At 46.3% G+C, this 18,065-nt stretch overlaps 1 protein-coding gene across 4 annotated transcripts in view; it reads left to right on the top strand.

Annotated features, from left to right (window-relative positions):
- Window positions 1–18,065, top strand: part of AFAP1L2 (actin filament associated protein 1 like 2) — a 116,262-nt gene that overhangs the window by 71,673 nt on the left and 26,524 nt on the right. For 3 of the 4 annotated variants that reach the window (XM_030570409.1, XM_030570407.1, XM_030570406.1), the window contains exons 4-5: window positions 5,919–6,013; window positions 14,044–14,134. In XM_030570409.1, coding sequence (XP_030426269.1) covers window positions 5,919–6,013; window positions 14,044–14,134 — 186 coding nt within the window. Of the gene's footprint in view, window positions 1–5,918; window positions 6,014–14,043; window positions 14,135–18,065 lie in introns of those variants that run through there. The other variant, XM_030570408.1, reaches the window with a different exon arrangement.

Below are 18,065 nucleotides of genomic sequence, written 5' to 3'. Positions count from 1 at the left end.
GCCATTAAAGCCTGCTGTCATTATTTTTATTTCAACCTTGTCCCTATCATGGGCCCAGAGCCCCCACTTGCAATCATTCCCTAAAGGATATGGCCCTTGCTCTTTCAACCACTTCCCCAGACCAAGTTAAACTTTTAAGTTTTGTTTGGAAAAACTGAAGTCAGTGACTTCGGTTCTGTGTGTGTGTGGTCTAAATTCTAGTTATGGATGTGTAAAAGACCCCAGTTCTGTGACTAACTAGAGGGGAAACCCTGCATCTGTGCAGAGCCCTGAATGGGTGCAGGTGCTGGAATCTGCCTATCCAGTCAGTTTCATTCATTCAAGCCCTGATTGTGCTAATATGGACTCCTAAACCCATGCGAAGTCCCATTGAAATCAATGGAACTTTGCACGATAGGTGCTGGGTGCATGCTAGCAGATCGGGGCCTGGGCCCATGCACAGTTAGGTTGCACTGAAAGCATTCCCTTTAAGAGCAATGCAAGATAAGATGTTTTCTAGAGACAATCACATCAGCTCAGAGAAAGGGGGAAAAAAGCAGGTAAGGGATGGCCAACAATTTTTCTCATTGACGAATCTACTTTTGATTGCACTAATAAGACGACGAGCTGAGCAATAGAGTCCTTCAGAGGTATCTTTTTATGGCATAGTAATTGAATTCACCCAGGTAAATGACCTAAGAGGCTACAATCTACTTGAAAAATAAAGATTGTTCTTTGGTAATACCAGCAGGGAAGATACAGTACAAATGCAGACATAACAGCAGTTTTTTGGCTGGATACAGGAATTTGCTTGGTGAAATTCTCTGCTTTGCCTCATACAGGAGATCAGACTAGATGATCGCATCTGGTCTTGGAATCTGTGAATTATTTGCCTTGTTTGCAGATAATGGAGAGCACAGTTGCATAAGAATAAAGAAGTAGGACATTTTATTTCTGTTAAAACTGTGCATGTTTACACTATTTCCTCTTGCCTGTTTTTTGTCTTTCTAAATGTCACCTGCCCAAATTCCAGGGCTAGGGGAATTTCAGATCCAGTGAAACCTGTACTAAGTGCCCTGTTATTAAGCAACTTCATGCCATAAGAGAGAACTGGAAAATATCTCCTATTGTATTAGGGACAATTCTGCGATGCCTTTGCTGGAAGCCAGTGTAAGCAAACTGGTTTTGTAAGTGCTTGGCTATGCTTATTGAGGGAATCATGCATTGGCGATTGATTTAGCAGGCCTAGTGAAGACCCACTAAATTGACCACAGATCACTCTCCCGTCAACTCGGGTACTCCACCTGAATGAGAAACGCAAGGGGAGTCCATGGGAGAGCGTCTCCCGTTGACATTGCATAGTGTGGTCTGAGTGGTAAGTATAGGGCTGGCTCCAGGCACCAGCCCAGCAAGCAGCTGCTTGGGGCGGCCAATGGTGAGGGGCGACATATCCGGGTCTTCAGCGGCAATTCGGTGGCGGGTCCTTCACTCCTTCTCGGAGCAAAGGATCGGCTGCCGAATTGCTGCCAAAGACTGAAGTGGCAGCGGTAGAGCTGCAGATCGCGATCACAGCTTTTTTTTGCTTTTTTTTTTGCTGCTTGGGGCGGCAAAAACCCTGGCACTGGTCCTGGGTAAGTAGATCTAAGTACGTTGACTTCAGCTACGTTATTCATGTAGCTGAAGTTGCGTAACTTAGATCGATCTCCCCCTGTAATGTAGACAAGGCCTTAGACTCTTGAGTTGATGCTTACGGCTGGTTTAAAAAAAGAATTATTCCTCAAGCAGATCCCTCCTTATAAAGGGAGGAGAGAAGAGCAGGAAACTCCTTAAAGCCCAGCAGGGATCTCACCATACACATCTGATTGACCCTGAAAGTGCCCAAGTACTACAACAAAAGGCTATATATAAAACTCTGAGATCCCCAGACCCAAACTGTGCTGCGTCTCATGGCCAGCTCCTCAGCTCTATGGAGCTGTGCTGATGCACATCAGTTGAGGATCTGGAAAAAGGTCTCCATCCTGTTCTTGATTTGCTGAGTAGATTTGGGGTGGAGTGGAGGGGGGCGGGGTAGGAAATGAATAAGGAAAACAAACTATGTATTCCTGGCATGGTGATGCTCATTAACACTCGCTATGCTTAAGCAGGTGCTGGCATCACACAAGGAATGCAGAGTTTTGAATGAGTGATCACTGCACAAAACACCACTTGTCCGTCTAGTTGTCTGCAATGTTTGAAGGGAGGCTGTGTTCTGTGCAGTAGTTACAGAATGGCAACATGATTTTTTTTTGCTAAAACTGCACCTGCACAGCCCACTTCTTGAGAAAGGCTGGGTACCTGTGAATGCGCTGGTCACCAGCGGGTATGTCGACACTGTAAATTAGGCCTGGTCCACACTACAGCATTAAATCGATTTAAACAGCGTTAAATTGATTTAACGCTGTACCCGTCCACACTACAAGGCACTTTAAATCGATTTTAAGGGCTCTTAAAATCGATTTCTGTACTCCTCTCCAATGAGAGGAGTAACCCTAAAATCGATATTACTATATCGATTTAGAGTTAGTGTGGACGGAAATCGAAGTTATTGGTCTCATTCTTTTACTGAGCTACCTGGAGTGCACCGCTCCGGAAATCGATGGTAGCCCAGGGCCATGGACGCACACCACCGAATTAATGTGCCCTAGTGTGGACGCCTAAAATCGATTTTATAAAACCAGTTTTATAAAACCGGTTTTAATAATTTCGATTTTATGCTGTAGTGTAGACGTGGCCTTACAGTCTGTGTTGATGAGCCACAGAGCATGGGTCAATTGCCTTGGGCTCAGGGAGCTAAAAATCACAATGTAGACATTCAGTCTCCGGCTGGAGCCTGGGCTCTGAAACCCAGCGGGGGGGAGGGGTCTTGGAGCCCAAGCTGCTGCTGCTACTTTTAGCCCCGCAAACCGTTGACCCAGGCTCTGACACTCTGTGCCATGGATTGTTCTTTGCTGTCTAGATATGACCACTAAATCTGAGTTTCCTCATCTCTCTCAGAACAGTTTCATGGTGCTACCCTTTGGGTTCTTCTCTCCAGGAAGTATCCCCCTTGATGTCCCATCAAAAAAGCAAACAGGGTGTTAGGAATAATTAAAAAGGGGATAGAGAATAAGACTGAGAATATCTTATTGCCCTTGTATAAATCAATGGTACGCCCACATCTTGAATACTGCATACAGATGTGGTCTCCTCATCTTAAAAAAGATATACTGGCATCAGAGAGGGGCAACTAAAATGATTAGGAGTTTGGAATGGGTCCCCTGTGAGAAGAGATTAAAGAGGCTAAGACTTTTCAGCTTGGAAAAGAAGAGACTAAGGGGGGATATGATAGAGATGTATAAAATCATGAGTGATGTGGAGAAAGTGAATAAGGAAAAGTTATTTACTTGTTCCCATAATATAAGAACGAGGGGCCACCAAATGAAATTAATGGACAGCAGGTTTAAAATAAATAAAAGGAAGTTCTTCTTCAGGCAACGCACAGTCAACTTGTGGAACTCCTTACTTGAGGAGGTTTTGAAGGCAAGGACTGTAACAGGGTCTAAAAGAGAACTGGATAAATTCATGGAGGTTAAGTCCATTAATGGCTATTAGCCAGGATGGATAAGGAATAGTGTCCCTATCCTCTGTTTGTCAGAGAGCGATGATGGATGGCAGGAGAGAGATCACTCGATCATTACCTGTTAGGTTCACTCCCTCTGGGGCACCTGGCATTGGCCACTGTCAGTAGACAGGATATCGGGCTGGATGGACCTTGGTCTGACCCAGTACGGCCGTTCTTATGTTCTTACGTTCTTTCGAGGAGCAATGGTACTGAAAGTAGCACTCCTGATGCATCACAGAAGAGGGAAGGCTCCCGCACTAGCTACTTAGCAGGGTATTTGCAGTGTAACCATGGGGTGCCTTGCAGGGCCATCTCTTCATTTCTGCATGATGCAGTAAAGCAGCCTTTTTCAAGGCTGATCATCAGACAAACTGCGCCTTAAACCAGGGGAAGCCTAATTTTAATGTCAACTGTGCAAGGAACCGAGCAGCCTTGCCTGTCGTGGCTGTGCCTAGCAAGCAGATGTATTCAGTTGGTATTCACTGACTGAGCTGTTTGGCACATGGCTGCCTCTGACCTTGCAGCTTAATGAAATTGTCCAGCATTAACAAGGAGGGAAGCAAAGAAGCTTCACTACAGGCAGCAGATAGCCTGGGGGATTACGTCACTGTGTGTTTCGGATTGTACTGATGCTTCTGCCACCGTGCCAGAGGCTCATTATAGGATGCAGATTCAGAGCTGTCATTGTGGCTTTCGAGACTGAGACTGAAATGGAGCAGTGTGGGTCCAACTTTTATTTATAAAACACAGAGAAATATGCAGTGAAGTTCCTGCCAGAGTCTTCTGAACCCCATGGTAACTTGCCCGAGGAAAGGCACAGCACCCTGACTGTTCTAATTTATATTTTCCCTATTCACATAGAGAGTGAGGCTGGGCTTTTAAAATGAGCCTACAGGAGTTAGGCAATCCATTCAAAGGGAGCTGGGCACCTAATTCCCTTGTCTATCTATGGCACTTTATATGCCTCCCTTTAGTGCAGTATCTTTTAATGTATTTCTCTGCACAACACTCCAGTGAATTAGGATAGTGCTATTATATCCATTTTACAGATGGAAAACTGAGGCCCAGAAAGACTAACTGACTTGCGCAGGGCCACACGGGAAGTCTGTGGCATGGTAGGAATTGCACCTGGGTCTTTCAAGTCCCAGATTAAAAACTGAATCACTGAAATATCCTCCCTTCTTAGATCTGTTGGAAACACCTTCTCCTACACAGAGTGCCAGGTTCTCAGCTGGTGTATACAGATGTAGCTCAACGCAGCTATGCTGAAAATGCCCACTGAGGATTTGTCCCTATATTTTTTTTCCTAACAATCATTTCCTCGGCTATTAAGTCCTATATAAATGCATTAGTTAGTAGTGTTACCATTCTCATTTTATTATTAGAGTAACTGGACTTTGCACCTTTGTGCTTGAAGTGAGTGGTGTTATCCCATTTTATGGATGCGGAAATGGAGGCACAGAATCAGAGATTAGCCCAGCCACAGAGGGTGTCTGTGGCAGAGCTGGGAATAGAATGTACTCTCAGAAGATCCCCTAACATGCAGTCCCCTGCTTTCTTCACTATGTCACACTATGTCCCAAAAGCCTTTGATGTTCCTAAGGCCTAATCAAGATGGCCAGCCTTTCGCTACGACTCATTGTACAGGGGTGACAAAATTCAACAGTAACAGTTTTTCGTAGAAAATAAATCTGTTCCTTATGTTCTAATTCTGGTGCAATAGATCAGTGACGTATGAATTCCCTAAAGGGAAAGAACTTTTGAAACTTTCTTCTTTGAAGGCTTTAGGCCAGGGCCTCCACTGAAGCCAGTACGGCTACGTGATTTCCACCAACTGAGAATCTGGCCCTTTGTTTTTAAGATTGTTAGTGAGTGGAACTGGGAGAGTGAAAGTGATTTTTTTTGCCTGCAAGTGAAACCACGCACAGCAGAGTAATAACAGAGTGAACGTTTTAGAACAGCTTAATATAGACATCATCATTACAAGTGAAGAGATTTTTATTTCAAAAGACATTTTGGTCTTCATAGTTTTCATTCCAAGAGGAAAAAAATTCCAAAACAAGAAGAGCGTCTACCAAGAGAACTGGTTCATTAGCTGTGGTGCCATAGCACTGTATTCTTGGCTACGATCTGAAATGACATGGTCACCACGAAACATCAAAGGCAGACTCTGTAATTAACACCCTGCTTCCTACTCAAATATAACATAGCACACGGATGTTGCTGCACCACTGCTAGGTAATAAGGGCATTGCTGGGACATGCCACATGTCATTATTCCTGCTTGTTTCTGTTTGTAGCACTGGATTGCGGAGAGTCTTTGTCCAATGGGGAATCAGGACACCATTCATCTCCTCCTCAGAAGAGTCTGCCAGACCTTCCTCCTCCAAAAATAGTACGTGTTTGATTCCTGATTGCTCTTTCTTCTCTCTTTTTCTCCTTTCACAGTCTTAATATTTAATCAAATCTATCTCTAATGATAGAATTTTATATCTTTAAATTCTTCATGGCACATACTAGCTCTAAGCACTGACAATTTTTAAAATTATGCAACATATAATGTATGTAATTCACAAAACTCTTTCTGTAACAGGATGCTATTGAAGCAAACAGTTTAGTCCTGGTAAGTTTCAAAACAGGTTTAGGTAACTAAAGGAGAGATTTTCAAAGACATGAGTACAAGCTAGGCACCTAGCAGCCAGTTGTCTTTGAAAATCTCCTTCTAGATGTGTAGCAGCAGCAGCAATGGTTACACTGCCTGGGAGAAACTTACAAAGGCCCACAATCCTCAAACTACAGGGCATTCGGGTAATCACCAGGGGGTGTCAGGACAATATTCTCTCTCTCTTGTGTAACACTGCACTTGATCACTGCTGTGGAATGTGATGGGATTTGCTGGCATCTGGCATTGTCCACTTTCCGAGACAGGCCAGACCCTAGACCATTGTTCCCTTCCCGTACGGCAGTTTTTTACGAAACTTGCAGCCAAGTGGATGTGTGAGAAAGAGGAAGAAGATGTGAGTATCGGGACCTGCTCCCTGAGCAAAAGCAGAAAGGAAGCTTGATTAACGTTGCTGTTCTCCTTGCTACACTGTAGGTTTTAATCCTTTAATCCTAATTCAGGGGGAGTCAAATCAGTCAGTGTCTCGCCACAGAATTCAAATGAGTGTGTTACGTGTAAGACTTGGAAGAAAGTTTGCAAACTCTCCTGTGATGAAGGGCTTATGTGCCTGACCATCGTAACACCTCTGATGGCCAGGAAGGAGTGGAGTTTAAGGCACTTCTCTTTCTCTTTCTTTGGACATAGAGTGCCGCTGCTACCTAAAACTATAGCAGCCTCTGCATCTGCTCTGCAGAATGCGGTGTGTGGTGGGGAACATTATTGTGCAAGTTGGAGCCTGAGTGCAGCTTTCTCCCCATGCATACTTTTTGGTGCTTGAAGGTGTGCTCCATGCGTGTGTGTCTTGAGAGACCCATTATACATGATTCAGTTTTCCCTGAGACTTGGTACAAAAGAAATCTACAACCAACGTTCCCTTGGACTTTTCCATGGGCCAGTTATAAATGTAATTCGGTTACAGTTCATCACAATCAGCTTTCAGTGGGATTTTGTTTTCTTGCCAAAAGAGCAGCCCTAGCTATCCTCCAGGGACACTGACAAGTGAGGCTTACTGTTTAGCAGCCGATCAAACATGGGAATCTCAGCAGTAAGGACTTTCTGATGTAAAAGGACAGCAGACTTGAAAGAGGGGTTAGTGGGTGGGTGGATGTGGGCATGTGTGTGGTGACAGAGAGAGGGGGTAGAGTTTGCTAGGGGCTCACTGGGGAAACTGTTCCTTTAAAAGGAAGGAGAAGTCAGAGGGTCAGAGAAGGGATTACCATAAAGGGTCTTAGGGGATCTCTGCTGTAAGGGAGTTTAGGGGATGGATGTCACTTCAGGGTGCTGGGAAAATGAAGCCTGAAAAGGAGAAAAGTAGGGCTGGATTAATACAGAAGCCTTTTAGATGCACTGCAGTTGTCCTAATGGATGTGTTCCAGAGCCTGTGGAGTTTTTCCAGCTAACTCATCTGGCTTAATTGTTAACGCTACCTATGCTCTCCATGCTGAAAAGGGACGGCAGCCCTGGCCTGTTCCTGGGAGCAGTGATCTGTGTGTCACTGGTTCTGATCGCAAGGGGCGCTGTTCCTGGTGGAGGTGGTGGCGGAATTAGCAGTAGCGAGATGGGTAAATGAGGACACAGGCTGAGGTAGCAAAAGAGTCCCATGCCAAAAGGAAAGCCTGCCTGAGAATCAGCAAGCAGATGCAGCTCTTATCATGCAGCCTGTGCTGTGCGACATGGCCGGAGGAGCTACAGCTGCACAGGCCGAGACACAAACTGGCTCTGACTGTGGGAAACTCCGAGGCAGCTTCTCCTGGTTGTTCAGTGGAACAAATACAGGAATGCACCTCTAGCTCAGCACAGTGTGGGCATGGGAAAAACCACTGCCCTCCTCCTGCCCCCAACAAATCAGTGGCTCCTTCTTGACACCCCTCTTTAATTCCTGTCCCATTAAATGAAGATTGCCCAGTTATTGATCAAAAATGCAAGGCTCTCATGCCCTTGTAATGACTCCTCACATCCAGTCAGTTGAGTTTGAACCTAGAACCTTCAGTACTGAAGCCCCAGCATATACAACTTGAGCTAAAGGAGCAACTCTATTAGATGGTAGCAATAGTAGGATGTTATCCTCTATGTGAACCAGCCACTAGCGAGGAATGTGGCACACACTTTATATGTGTGTTACACTCTCTCCATATGGCTTTCTTTTCCTGGCATACATGTAATGGGATTGACTGTCTGTGCTCAAGGGAGACATCCTGGGCTGGATGAGTAGAGGTCAAGATGATGGTGCTTTGGCAGAACGAAGCAGGACATGCTGGTACTGCCCCTGCCTGCTCTGCTCATCATTTGGATTCACGTTGATTTTTGAGAGCAAGCAATTGGATTGCATATTTAAAGAGGGATGAAGCAAGTGAATTAATAAGACTAAGGGTATGTGTACACTACCCGCCGGATTGGCGGGTAGTGATCGATCTAGCATGGATCGATTTATCGCATCTAGTCTAGACGTGATAAATCGACCGCCGAGCGCTCTCCTGTTGACTGCTGTACTCCAGCTCGGTGAGAAGCGCAGGCAGAGTCAATGGGGGAGTGGCAGCAGTCAACTCACGCAGTGAAGACACCACGTTAAGTCAATCTAAGTACATCGATTTCAGCTATGTTATTCACATAGCTGAAGTTGCATAACTTAGATCGATTCTGCTGTGTTTTTGTCCCTGGGGCGTTTTTCCTTGATATTAAGGCAGTGGGAGTGTGTTTTTTAGGAACTTGCTGTGGGTATATCAGTCAGCACCAGTTAGTACAGTTGGGTGTGTCTGTGTGTTTGCAGGGAGATGTAATTAAGTGGGCATGGCTTCATTAGCCTATGGTTAAAACCTCCCAAATTCTTAGATGACTGATCAGCATGCTCAGAAGCTATAGGACTTATCCCTCTGGGCTAATTGTGGCTTTTCCAGAAGCCCTAAGCAAAGGGCAGTGAAGCGTTGTGCTGTCCTGGAAGCGAGTTTCCCCCTTGTTTCCAGCAGGGGAGTTATCCGAGCCAGGTATAAGCTTCTCCTCCTCCCCACCCCCCACTGGTTCGCTCACTCCCTCCTCACCTGCACAGGTCCATTAGCAGGCTACCATCCGGCCCTCAATATCCTGCCAATTTTCCTCTCACTTCCTCATAGACATGTTGGACAGCTGCAGTCTGCAAAAATAGGCTTTAGTTTTGCCTATGTCCCATCCTCTCCAGCAACAACATAGTGAACCCTGCAATGTCTGGGGTGCTCAGCTGCTCTCAGTTTGGGGAAATTTTTCTCCTTTAGCCAATTGTCCCAGTTTCCCTAACAGCACTGTGTGCACTCCAGAGGTCCGTACTGCGATTGAGGTTTAAAGAATGACGGGGATGAGTGAGGTGGAAGCTCAGCGATTAGAACCCCAGGAACTTGGCTTTTTTTATTTGTGTGTGGAGGGAGAATAGAGAGCGTGGTCAGGATTGAAAAACCACATCAGCTCCTCGCTTTGAACTTTGATTCAGAAAGGGGCAATGGCCGGAGAGTGATGCTCTCAGGGAGGCTGAGTTTAATGAACAGAGACCACAAAAACTGAAAGCTACAAAGGAACCACGCTGGTCTCTACAACCAAGTGTGGGAAGTTGCTTGTAGAACGATAAGGTGATGTCGGGGTGTTCATTATCCTGTGTGTTCATTATCTGGCACTTACAATGTTTCTTTTCTAGGCTCCTTTTTCAGTGCTAGAGCCCAGCATAAGTGGGTCTGATCCAAAGCCCACTGAAATCAATGGGGGGCTGACTATGTGTATGCACAGCGCCTAGCACAACGGGGCCCTTGTTTTGAGTGAGGCCTCTAGGTGCAATCACAATATAAACCTCAAATAACGACAATGATGTCTATGAGCTTTGGATCGTACTTAATTCCTTCTCTCTCCCTGTTCTTCTCCCATGCCTTAGCACTCACTAGCAGTTCTGCACTCTGCTCTGCTTTTCACCACATGCTGCCAGTTGTCCCTGTGAAAACACACTAGTGTCTTCTCGTACCATTCCCATTTATTAGCATAGAAAGTGCAGTGCTCTGGGCCGTTCCTGTACAATAGTGTCAGATGTTTGTTAGGGTTTGCCTGCTTTATTGTGCCATTGTGAAATGGACAAGTGTGCTGAAATGACCAGACTGGGTTGGCTAACACAGTACAGTATATTTTTGATCTAAGCTAGAGACAAAAGAACCCTACGCCTTTGGTAAAGAGAAAAAAATAACCTCTAAAGAAGCCGAAGCCTAGTCCCACGTAGTCCCCTTTGGTTTCCATTGTTTGTATGAAACAAAGTAACCGTCCCCTCCCCTCCCCTGAGACTGTGGTGGACAGCATAGGAAGAAATCACAGCACGAGTTTTTATGTAGACAGCGATGTCTTCCCGATCTGATTATCATTTTAAATTCTCTGCCACTTACAATGTTAGCTGGCTGCAAGCACCAGTCTGCCACAGCTTCAATGATAGCACTAGTCCCTGGCTGAGGAAGTGCACCCAGTAAAACTATTGAGCATTTAATGCTTCCGCTGAAGTTCTTAAGCATTTAAATATTGTAGGAAAACGTTGGTAAAACATTCCCCGTATAGCCTCAAAAACGGAATGGAAAGTACACTAATAATGCCTAACAGCTCTATATGGAGAGGGCCTCTCCTTAAAGCATGTTGCAAAGGTAAGTAAGAATTACCCCTATTTTGCAGAGGTAGAGACCAAGAAGGGCCAGGAACTTGCCCGTGGTTGCGCCATGGGCCTGCTCATAGCTAGCTAGCCAAAGCCAGAGGTCCTGAGTCTCAGGTCACTGCCCTGATCACTAACCCAGACTGTATCCCTGTATACTGGCTAGACTAGGAATACTGCAGTGTTAATATTCTCCTTCAGAGCCTGATTGGCCAACAGTCCAGGTTAGTGGGTTAATGTAATAACACAATAATTCCTCTCTTGGCTGAATGGTGCTATAGATATAAGAACATAAAGTAAGAAAGGCCATAATGGGTCGGACCATTGGTCCATCTAGCCTAGTCTTTCAACTGTGGCCTATGCCTTGAGAGACGTTGGCCAATTTATACATCGTGCTGAAGAGAGCTCAAAGTGCTTAGAGACAATGGGCCATGTCCTCAGCTGCCTGAGGGCAGCTCTGCGAGGCATGGCTCTCCTGTGTCAAAATTCATATTGAACAATTGCAGCTCTTTAGGCAAAAATGCTAACATCAATCTGCCCTTAGTTAGGACAGAGGTGCCAGCCAGCCATTAGCCAGAGGCTGCTGGTTAACTAAAAGTTGCCAGAGATTTTGACTTGACCCTTGCTCTTTAATACTAAACATTTAAAAATTCAAATCAAAGAATTCAAAAATAAAATAATAAAAAAAACTAGTCCCCCAAAGCCGAGGAAGTATTATCCAAAAGGCAAATAATTGAAATGTATAAACAACTATTACCCATTGTGCCATTGGGCTAAAATGCAAAGGCAAATCAGCACCGGCCTGCTATAGCTTTACCTGGTATGCTAGGTGCAGAGAGGCATGAGGTATGCCTTCTTGTGCCCAAGCCCCAGGCACCCCAGAGGATATTCATCCCGGCAGAGTGCAGGCAGTGCCTCTGTCGCTGCTCTCCTTGAGGCTGATGCCAAGGGAGGGAGTGCAGTTGTAATTTGCACTAGTGCTCCATAGGCGCTCTGCTGGCAGAGACTGTGAGGTGGGAGGGGGGCGCTGAATCAACGCACTCCCCCTTTGGCCCTGCCCACATTGTGATGATGCTGGCCCATTATCTTCGCCTCTCCCCTGACAAACAATTGTGTGGGCAGCCAGGAGTGAATGCACAATTCCTGGCCCTGTGCTATACAGATCATCAACAGGATAGTAAGGAGCAGGGGACGTGTCCCCCTCATTGCCCGCCAGTGGCTGCATCTCTCCTCCAGACAAGTGAGGTTTCAGCCCCTATGTATAGGGCTATTGCAGGCTGGTCCTTGATGGAACTCCCAGCATCCTCACCAGAGCTGATGTCTTATGCTGGTACCAACTAGAATCTAGCTCATACACTTGCAATCCAGAGCACATCATCACCCAGGTACTAAGAGAATCACCTGCCACTAGCTAAAATACCTCGCCTTCAGCTGTTTTTAACTGAGTTACATGAACATAGCAGATGCAGGACCGGTGCAACCATTTAGGCGGACTAGGCGGTTGCCTAGGGCACCGAGATTTGGGCGCGCCAAAAAGTGCCCCCCAATTTTTTTTAAATGGTTGAGCAGCCGCTGCTGCTGGGACAGAGAGGGAGTCTGAGCTGCGCGGCAGCCGGCAGCCCAGGGTGTCCCCTGGGTCAGGGAGCCACCGTGGCAGCCCGCAGTCCAGGGTGTCCCCGGGTCAGGGCACCGCCAGAGGGGAAGGCAGGCAGCTCCCGTGGAGCTACTGCAGTGGTGCCTGCGGAGGGTCCGTTGGTCCGTGGCTCCGGTGGAGCTGCCGCAGTCGTGCCTGCGGACGGTCGGCTGCTCGCGCGGCTCCGGTGGACCACCCGCAGGCACCACTGCAGCAGCTCCACCGGAGCCGCAGAGCACTGGACCCTCCGCAGGCACCATTGCGGCAGCTCCACCAGAGCCGCGGGACCAGCGGGTGGGGTGGTGAAATTGCCGTCCGCCTAGGGCGCTCAAACCCTTAGCGCCGGTCCTGAGCAAATGCGGATTGTGTTCTATTATGCGTGGCATGTGAGAGGAAATCTTTGGTGCTGGACAAATTGAGGAGCAGGGCTAAGCTACAGGATGGTAGCATCATCCCCCCACAACTCTCCTCGTGTGGGCTGTAACTCCATCCACTATCCTGTTCTGTGCTGGTTTTTATGCTGCAATCCTCACCGCAGGATCTGAGCCCCTCCTGCTGCTGCATTCACGTTTGCAGCTCAGTGAAGTCAAGCGCAGTTGTATGAATGGCTTGAGAAGTAAATGGGTTTGTTTTTTACCCACCGTCTTGCTCATGTGCCTGTCTTTCCAAGGGATCAAGGAACTGTTTTCTCTGCCAGCTTCTGTTTTGGGGAGGGATTTGGCAGATGAAACAGGGTTTTTCCAGCACTTGGACTCTTTTCAAAGGCTCCTTTCACTTTAGTTTTGTTTATCCACTTCCTTCATTTTTGCTCATATTGACTTTAAAGACGCCTGATGTGTTTCCTAACTTGGGACTTTGTGCCATGTGACCCCTGGGCTGTGACATTCAGTTAGGGAACTTGAGACAGGGTAATAGACTTCTAATGCCTGTTTGGGCTAAAGGTAGGTAATAGTTCTACCTCTGCTCCCAACTGTACTCCACTCAGGTATCCCATAACTATTCTCCTTAGTGTCGAACTTCATCCCCAATTGAAATGGATAGCTTATGTGCAGCCTTCTGGACCTAATGAAAGGGAGGACATTTACTAGGACAGCAGGATCAGATCCATGGTTAGAATGAACAAGCTGCCTGCAGTTTTTCCGGGGGTCTGTCCTATAGCCCCAAAATTGAGGCTTTCAGGAAATTTGAAGCGTTGCCTATTTAAAGCACCGCAACATTGTGACATTGTATAAGAACTGCTAAGTGCAGCATCACAATACTCCTTTAAACCTAATTCAGCGAGCTGTATATCGAAAACCAGTTAAATACTAGCACTAACCGATGTGTCTTTCCTTGAATCTGAACCCATTTATCTAGAAGTCATGAATTGCACATCTAAAAGGATTCCTCCGTGAGGCCACACTTTAGCATTACCAAAAAGGGTTGTTCAAAGTTTCGGAGTGCTCAACTCTTTACTACAAAATATGCTTGCTTTATTCATTCATTCCACAGATTGCAGAAATGAAACTGCCTTCGATCCCCAAGATTGAGTCTCCAGAGGCATATTACGAAGAGGCTGAGCCATATGACATCTCTGTGAATGGTACGTCAGAGCCAGTTCTCGGCTTTTCATGGCTATCATTAACCTGAGTGAGATGCAGAACTCAATGTTTGTGGAAACAATCAAACAGAACTACTTTCATACAATTCTTTTTTGATTCCTGTGGATTTGCTGGTCATAAGAAGGGTACATTTATAGTTTATTAAGGATTAATAAATGACTAGTAGATGTTATACGCCTGCTATAGACAAGAGCAGTATGTATTATAGATGGCTATAAAATATTATACATGTTGTTGGATTCTCCATTTCCTGAAGTCTTCAGATCAAGACTGGACATCTTTCTGGAAGAGATGCTTTAGCCAGATTCAATACAGGGGTAACTTTGTGAGATTCAATGGTCTCTGAAATACAGGAGATCAGACTAGAAGATTTAATGGTGCCTTCTGGCCTTGAAATCTATGAACTCAATGAGTATATTGGACTTTATATCAATCTTGAAGCATTTATTAAAACAGTTTTAAATTAATACATTTTGAAGAGCTATTTATAAGTGTACCTTTTATGTAAAGCGTGACAGTTTATAAACTGCAGTGATCTAGATCACTAGACCGTTCCCTCTTTCAGTCTTGTGTACCAAAGTCAGGGAATTCAGAGAGGGGTAACGAGTAAGGCTGATGATTTGGATCAGAATTCATTACCATTGGATGAGCAGCACTAGACCCAACTGTGCAACCCTGAGCTTTAAAATTTGTTATGAAGAAACAAAGTGGGGGACGTTGCTTGAAATTATGAGAGGTTAATTTATGTTGACAGCCATCTCTTCGGGATAAGGACTGTATCTTTCCAGGTGTTTGTACAGCACCTAGCACAATGGAGGCCCTGATTCTAAGAGGGAGCCTTTGGGAGCTACAGCTCTCCTGTTGGCTTAATTACTCCACCTCTGCGAGAGGCGGTAGTTATGTTGGTGGGAGAAGCTCTCCCACTCACCCAACACTGTCTACATGGGGGGTTGAGGTTGGTATAACTACGTAACTCAGGGCTGTGGATTTTTCACGCCCCTGAGCGATGTAATTCTACTGCAGTAAATGAGTAGTGTAGACCTGGCATTAGTTTGAGGCTAGGCTGAGTGGTGTAATCAGGTGCAGTTAAGTGGAGTGAGTTGGAGTATTAGCTCCTAGTTATCACCCCATCTGCATCAATCTCTTTTTATGTTCAAATCAGCGCCGCCTTGGCAGCATGGGACCCGATGCAGCTGGCTACTGGGGGCTTGGATTAGTTTCCATTTTCTCTAAGTTACCATAGTTTCGGGCGGTGCAGATAAAAGCCTTCAGGGTTGTCCTATCTCTGTAATGAGGAAGCCAGGTTTGGGTTTCCAAAACCTCACCCTGGACTGGTTGGCTTCCAGATGTTGTTTTATCTAAATGGCTCCGCTCCAGTTAGAATACTGTGGGCCAAATTCTGCTCCGTTATCCTGATCAGCACTTTGGGGGTGGTTACCAGGCCCTATGAGTGCAGAGAAAATCTTACCTCCAGCAGGATCGGTGGGTAAAGCACTTTTAGAAAGAAAAGTAGGTGATTTTTTTTTCTCAGTGCTTGATGTTGCAGCCTTGACAGAGACAGTGCAAGATACTGTTATGGGGTTCAGTGTGCAGTCCAGACCACTGAGGGAGGGGTTGTGTCACCACCTGCCCTGCAACCCTGGCTGTTTTACAATGCTTTGCTGCTGTAGCTCACAGCCTGGGGTGCTCACAACCAGTCTACAAGCCTGCTGGCTCCTGAGTTATTAGTTTTCAAGTGATATCTCACAATGGATATTTTATACAAACATTATTGCAATAGGGTGGGAATACAGGGATGCTTATGGCCACGCCTGCTCCTTTACAAGCTGTAGGAGGGTTGGCCCCTGGCTGACCCAGAGGCGGCGGGGCAGAGCCCTCTTTCCTGGACAGGGCATCTGCCGCCATATTTGCTTTCCCCTTTATACAGAAGAAACCTGTTTTGCCACCTTTCTATTTAGAGTCTCCAGGACATAATATCAGACAATATCCATAATTTCAGCTACTGGGTTTTTTACAAACACTTCACTCTGACGCTAATGACCAGCGTGGTGTTAGATTTCAAATGATATATTACATGTCACTTTTTAAATAAATATCCTGATACCAGTGTGTGAGCTGTGATGACCGTGTCAGGCCTGATGAGTTGCTGACACAGAGCAGTGAACTGCAAATGGGCCTCTGAGTCACAGATGCCCCACAGCGTCATGCTCCCCAGTGCTCTGAGTCCAAGGATTAGAATTCTGCTGACAAAAAATTCACCATCAGCTCCACCTCCTGCAAATAAAAAAACCTCCAGTTTTTGCCAGTTTCATGTCAGATTCTTTCCCTACCCAAACAAAAAGGCAGCTGTAAACTTCATCCCACAGGATAAAGTTGGGAATTAGCTAGCAGGTAAAAAGAAAAGGGAGTCATACCTCTTGTTTCTTTTCCTGTTGTTTTAAATTGTGTGTAGCCACCTGCCAGCCCAAGACTGCCTCCATCTTGCTTTGGGGCCTCATTCAGGCCAGAAAGCATTATACATGCTGGGGTGTTTTCCAATTGCCTTTGCAGTGAGATAATAGTTACATTTTTTGCCATGCACATAGGAAAAGATAATTGTCCAACTCTGCTGAGAAGCACAGCACATAGGGACATGCACCAAACTTATTCATATGTAGCCAGGTGTTCTATCTCGTATATATGCCAATTAAACTGGGTTATGTTACTCAGACAGCTTTATAAAACCAACATTTTTGTGCATAGAAAACCTCGTGTGTGGGGGGGGAAACTAGAATTCTACTGAAATCTCTTTTGCTTGGCAATACAGGATGTTTAATTCAGCATATGCACTGGCGGGGAATGCCTCTAATAACTGTGATGGCACCTTTGTTTTGAGAAGTTTCTAGTGAATGATTATGCAGGCACGAGGCATACAGCGAACAGGCTAAGATGGTTTGGGGTAGTGTCAGAAATATAAGATTTTTGTTACCAGGAACACTGTCTAGTGGCTGCTATTGTTAGTTTATCATTAGACAAATGAGAAATGTGCTCTGTGTTATACAGACCAATGAACGGCATAAATGCAGGGGACTGGGAGTCATGACTCCTGAGATCTGTCCCCAGTGTGTTACTGGGTAGCTAGGCCCCTTTGGGCAATTCACTCAACTGTTCTGTGCCCCCGTTTCCTCCTCTGTCAAAATGGATATAATCATACTGCCAAGTACCGTATATACTCATTCATAAGCCGAGTTTTTTAGTAAAAAAGGGAAGTACTAGAGAAGGGGGTCAGCTTATGAATGGGTATAGAGAGGGAGAGGTGGGACACAGACCCTCTCCCCAACAGAGGTAGCAAGGAGAGGCAGCAGAGCCAGAAGAGAAGAGGCGCGGCCAGAGTCTCTACGCTTCTGGCCACGCTACTCTTCCCCCCAGCCTCCGAAGCAGCTGCAGCTCAGGGCTGGCAGGCTGTGGCTGTGCCGCTCGGCCCTGCCCCCCGGAGCAGGTTGTGGTTGTGCTGCCTGGCCTGCCAGAGCATGCTGCGGCTGTGGCGCCCGGCCCAGCCCGCTGGAACATGCTATGGCTGCGTCACCCGGTCTGGCCCGCCAGAGCAGGCTGTGGCCGTGCTGCCCAGCCTGCCAGAGCAGCTCCAGGCAGGCCAAAGACATCCTCCTCTGGCCCTCCCCAGCTAAGGTGGGAAGGGATGGGATAGAGAGAGTGAGGGGGTCATGGGCTAGGGGCATGGTCATGAGGGGGGTGGTCACAGAGGTTACTCCCCTGACTCACAGTTTCTCCCCCCAAAAAATGTCCCCACCAGTTGCTGTCCTGGCCCATCAGGGTAAGCAGCTGGCGCACTGGGACACTTTGTTTACTTAGGTTTACCTCCGTGCCTGCAGATGCAAGGTAAACAAACCATCTCGGCCTGCCAGCGGCTTGTTG

Source organism: Gopherus evgoodei, chromosome 7 (genome assembly GCF_007399415.2).
Source record: "Gopherus evgoodei ecotype Sinaloan lineage chromosome 7, rGopEvg1_v1.p, whole genome shotgun sequence".
Lineage (NCBI taxonomy): Eukaryota > Metazoa > Chordata > Testudines > Testudinidae > Gopherus > Gopherus evgoodei.
This window is presented reverse-complemented; position numbering and strand designations above follow the sequence as displayed.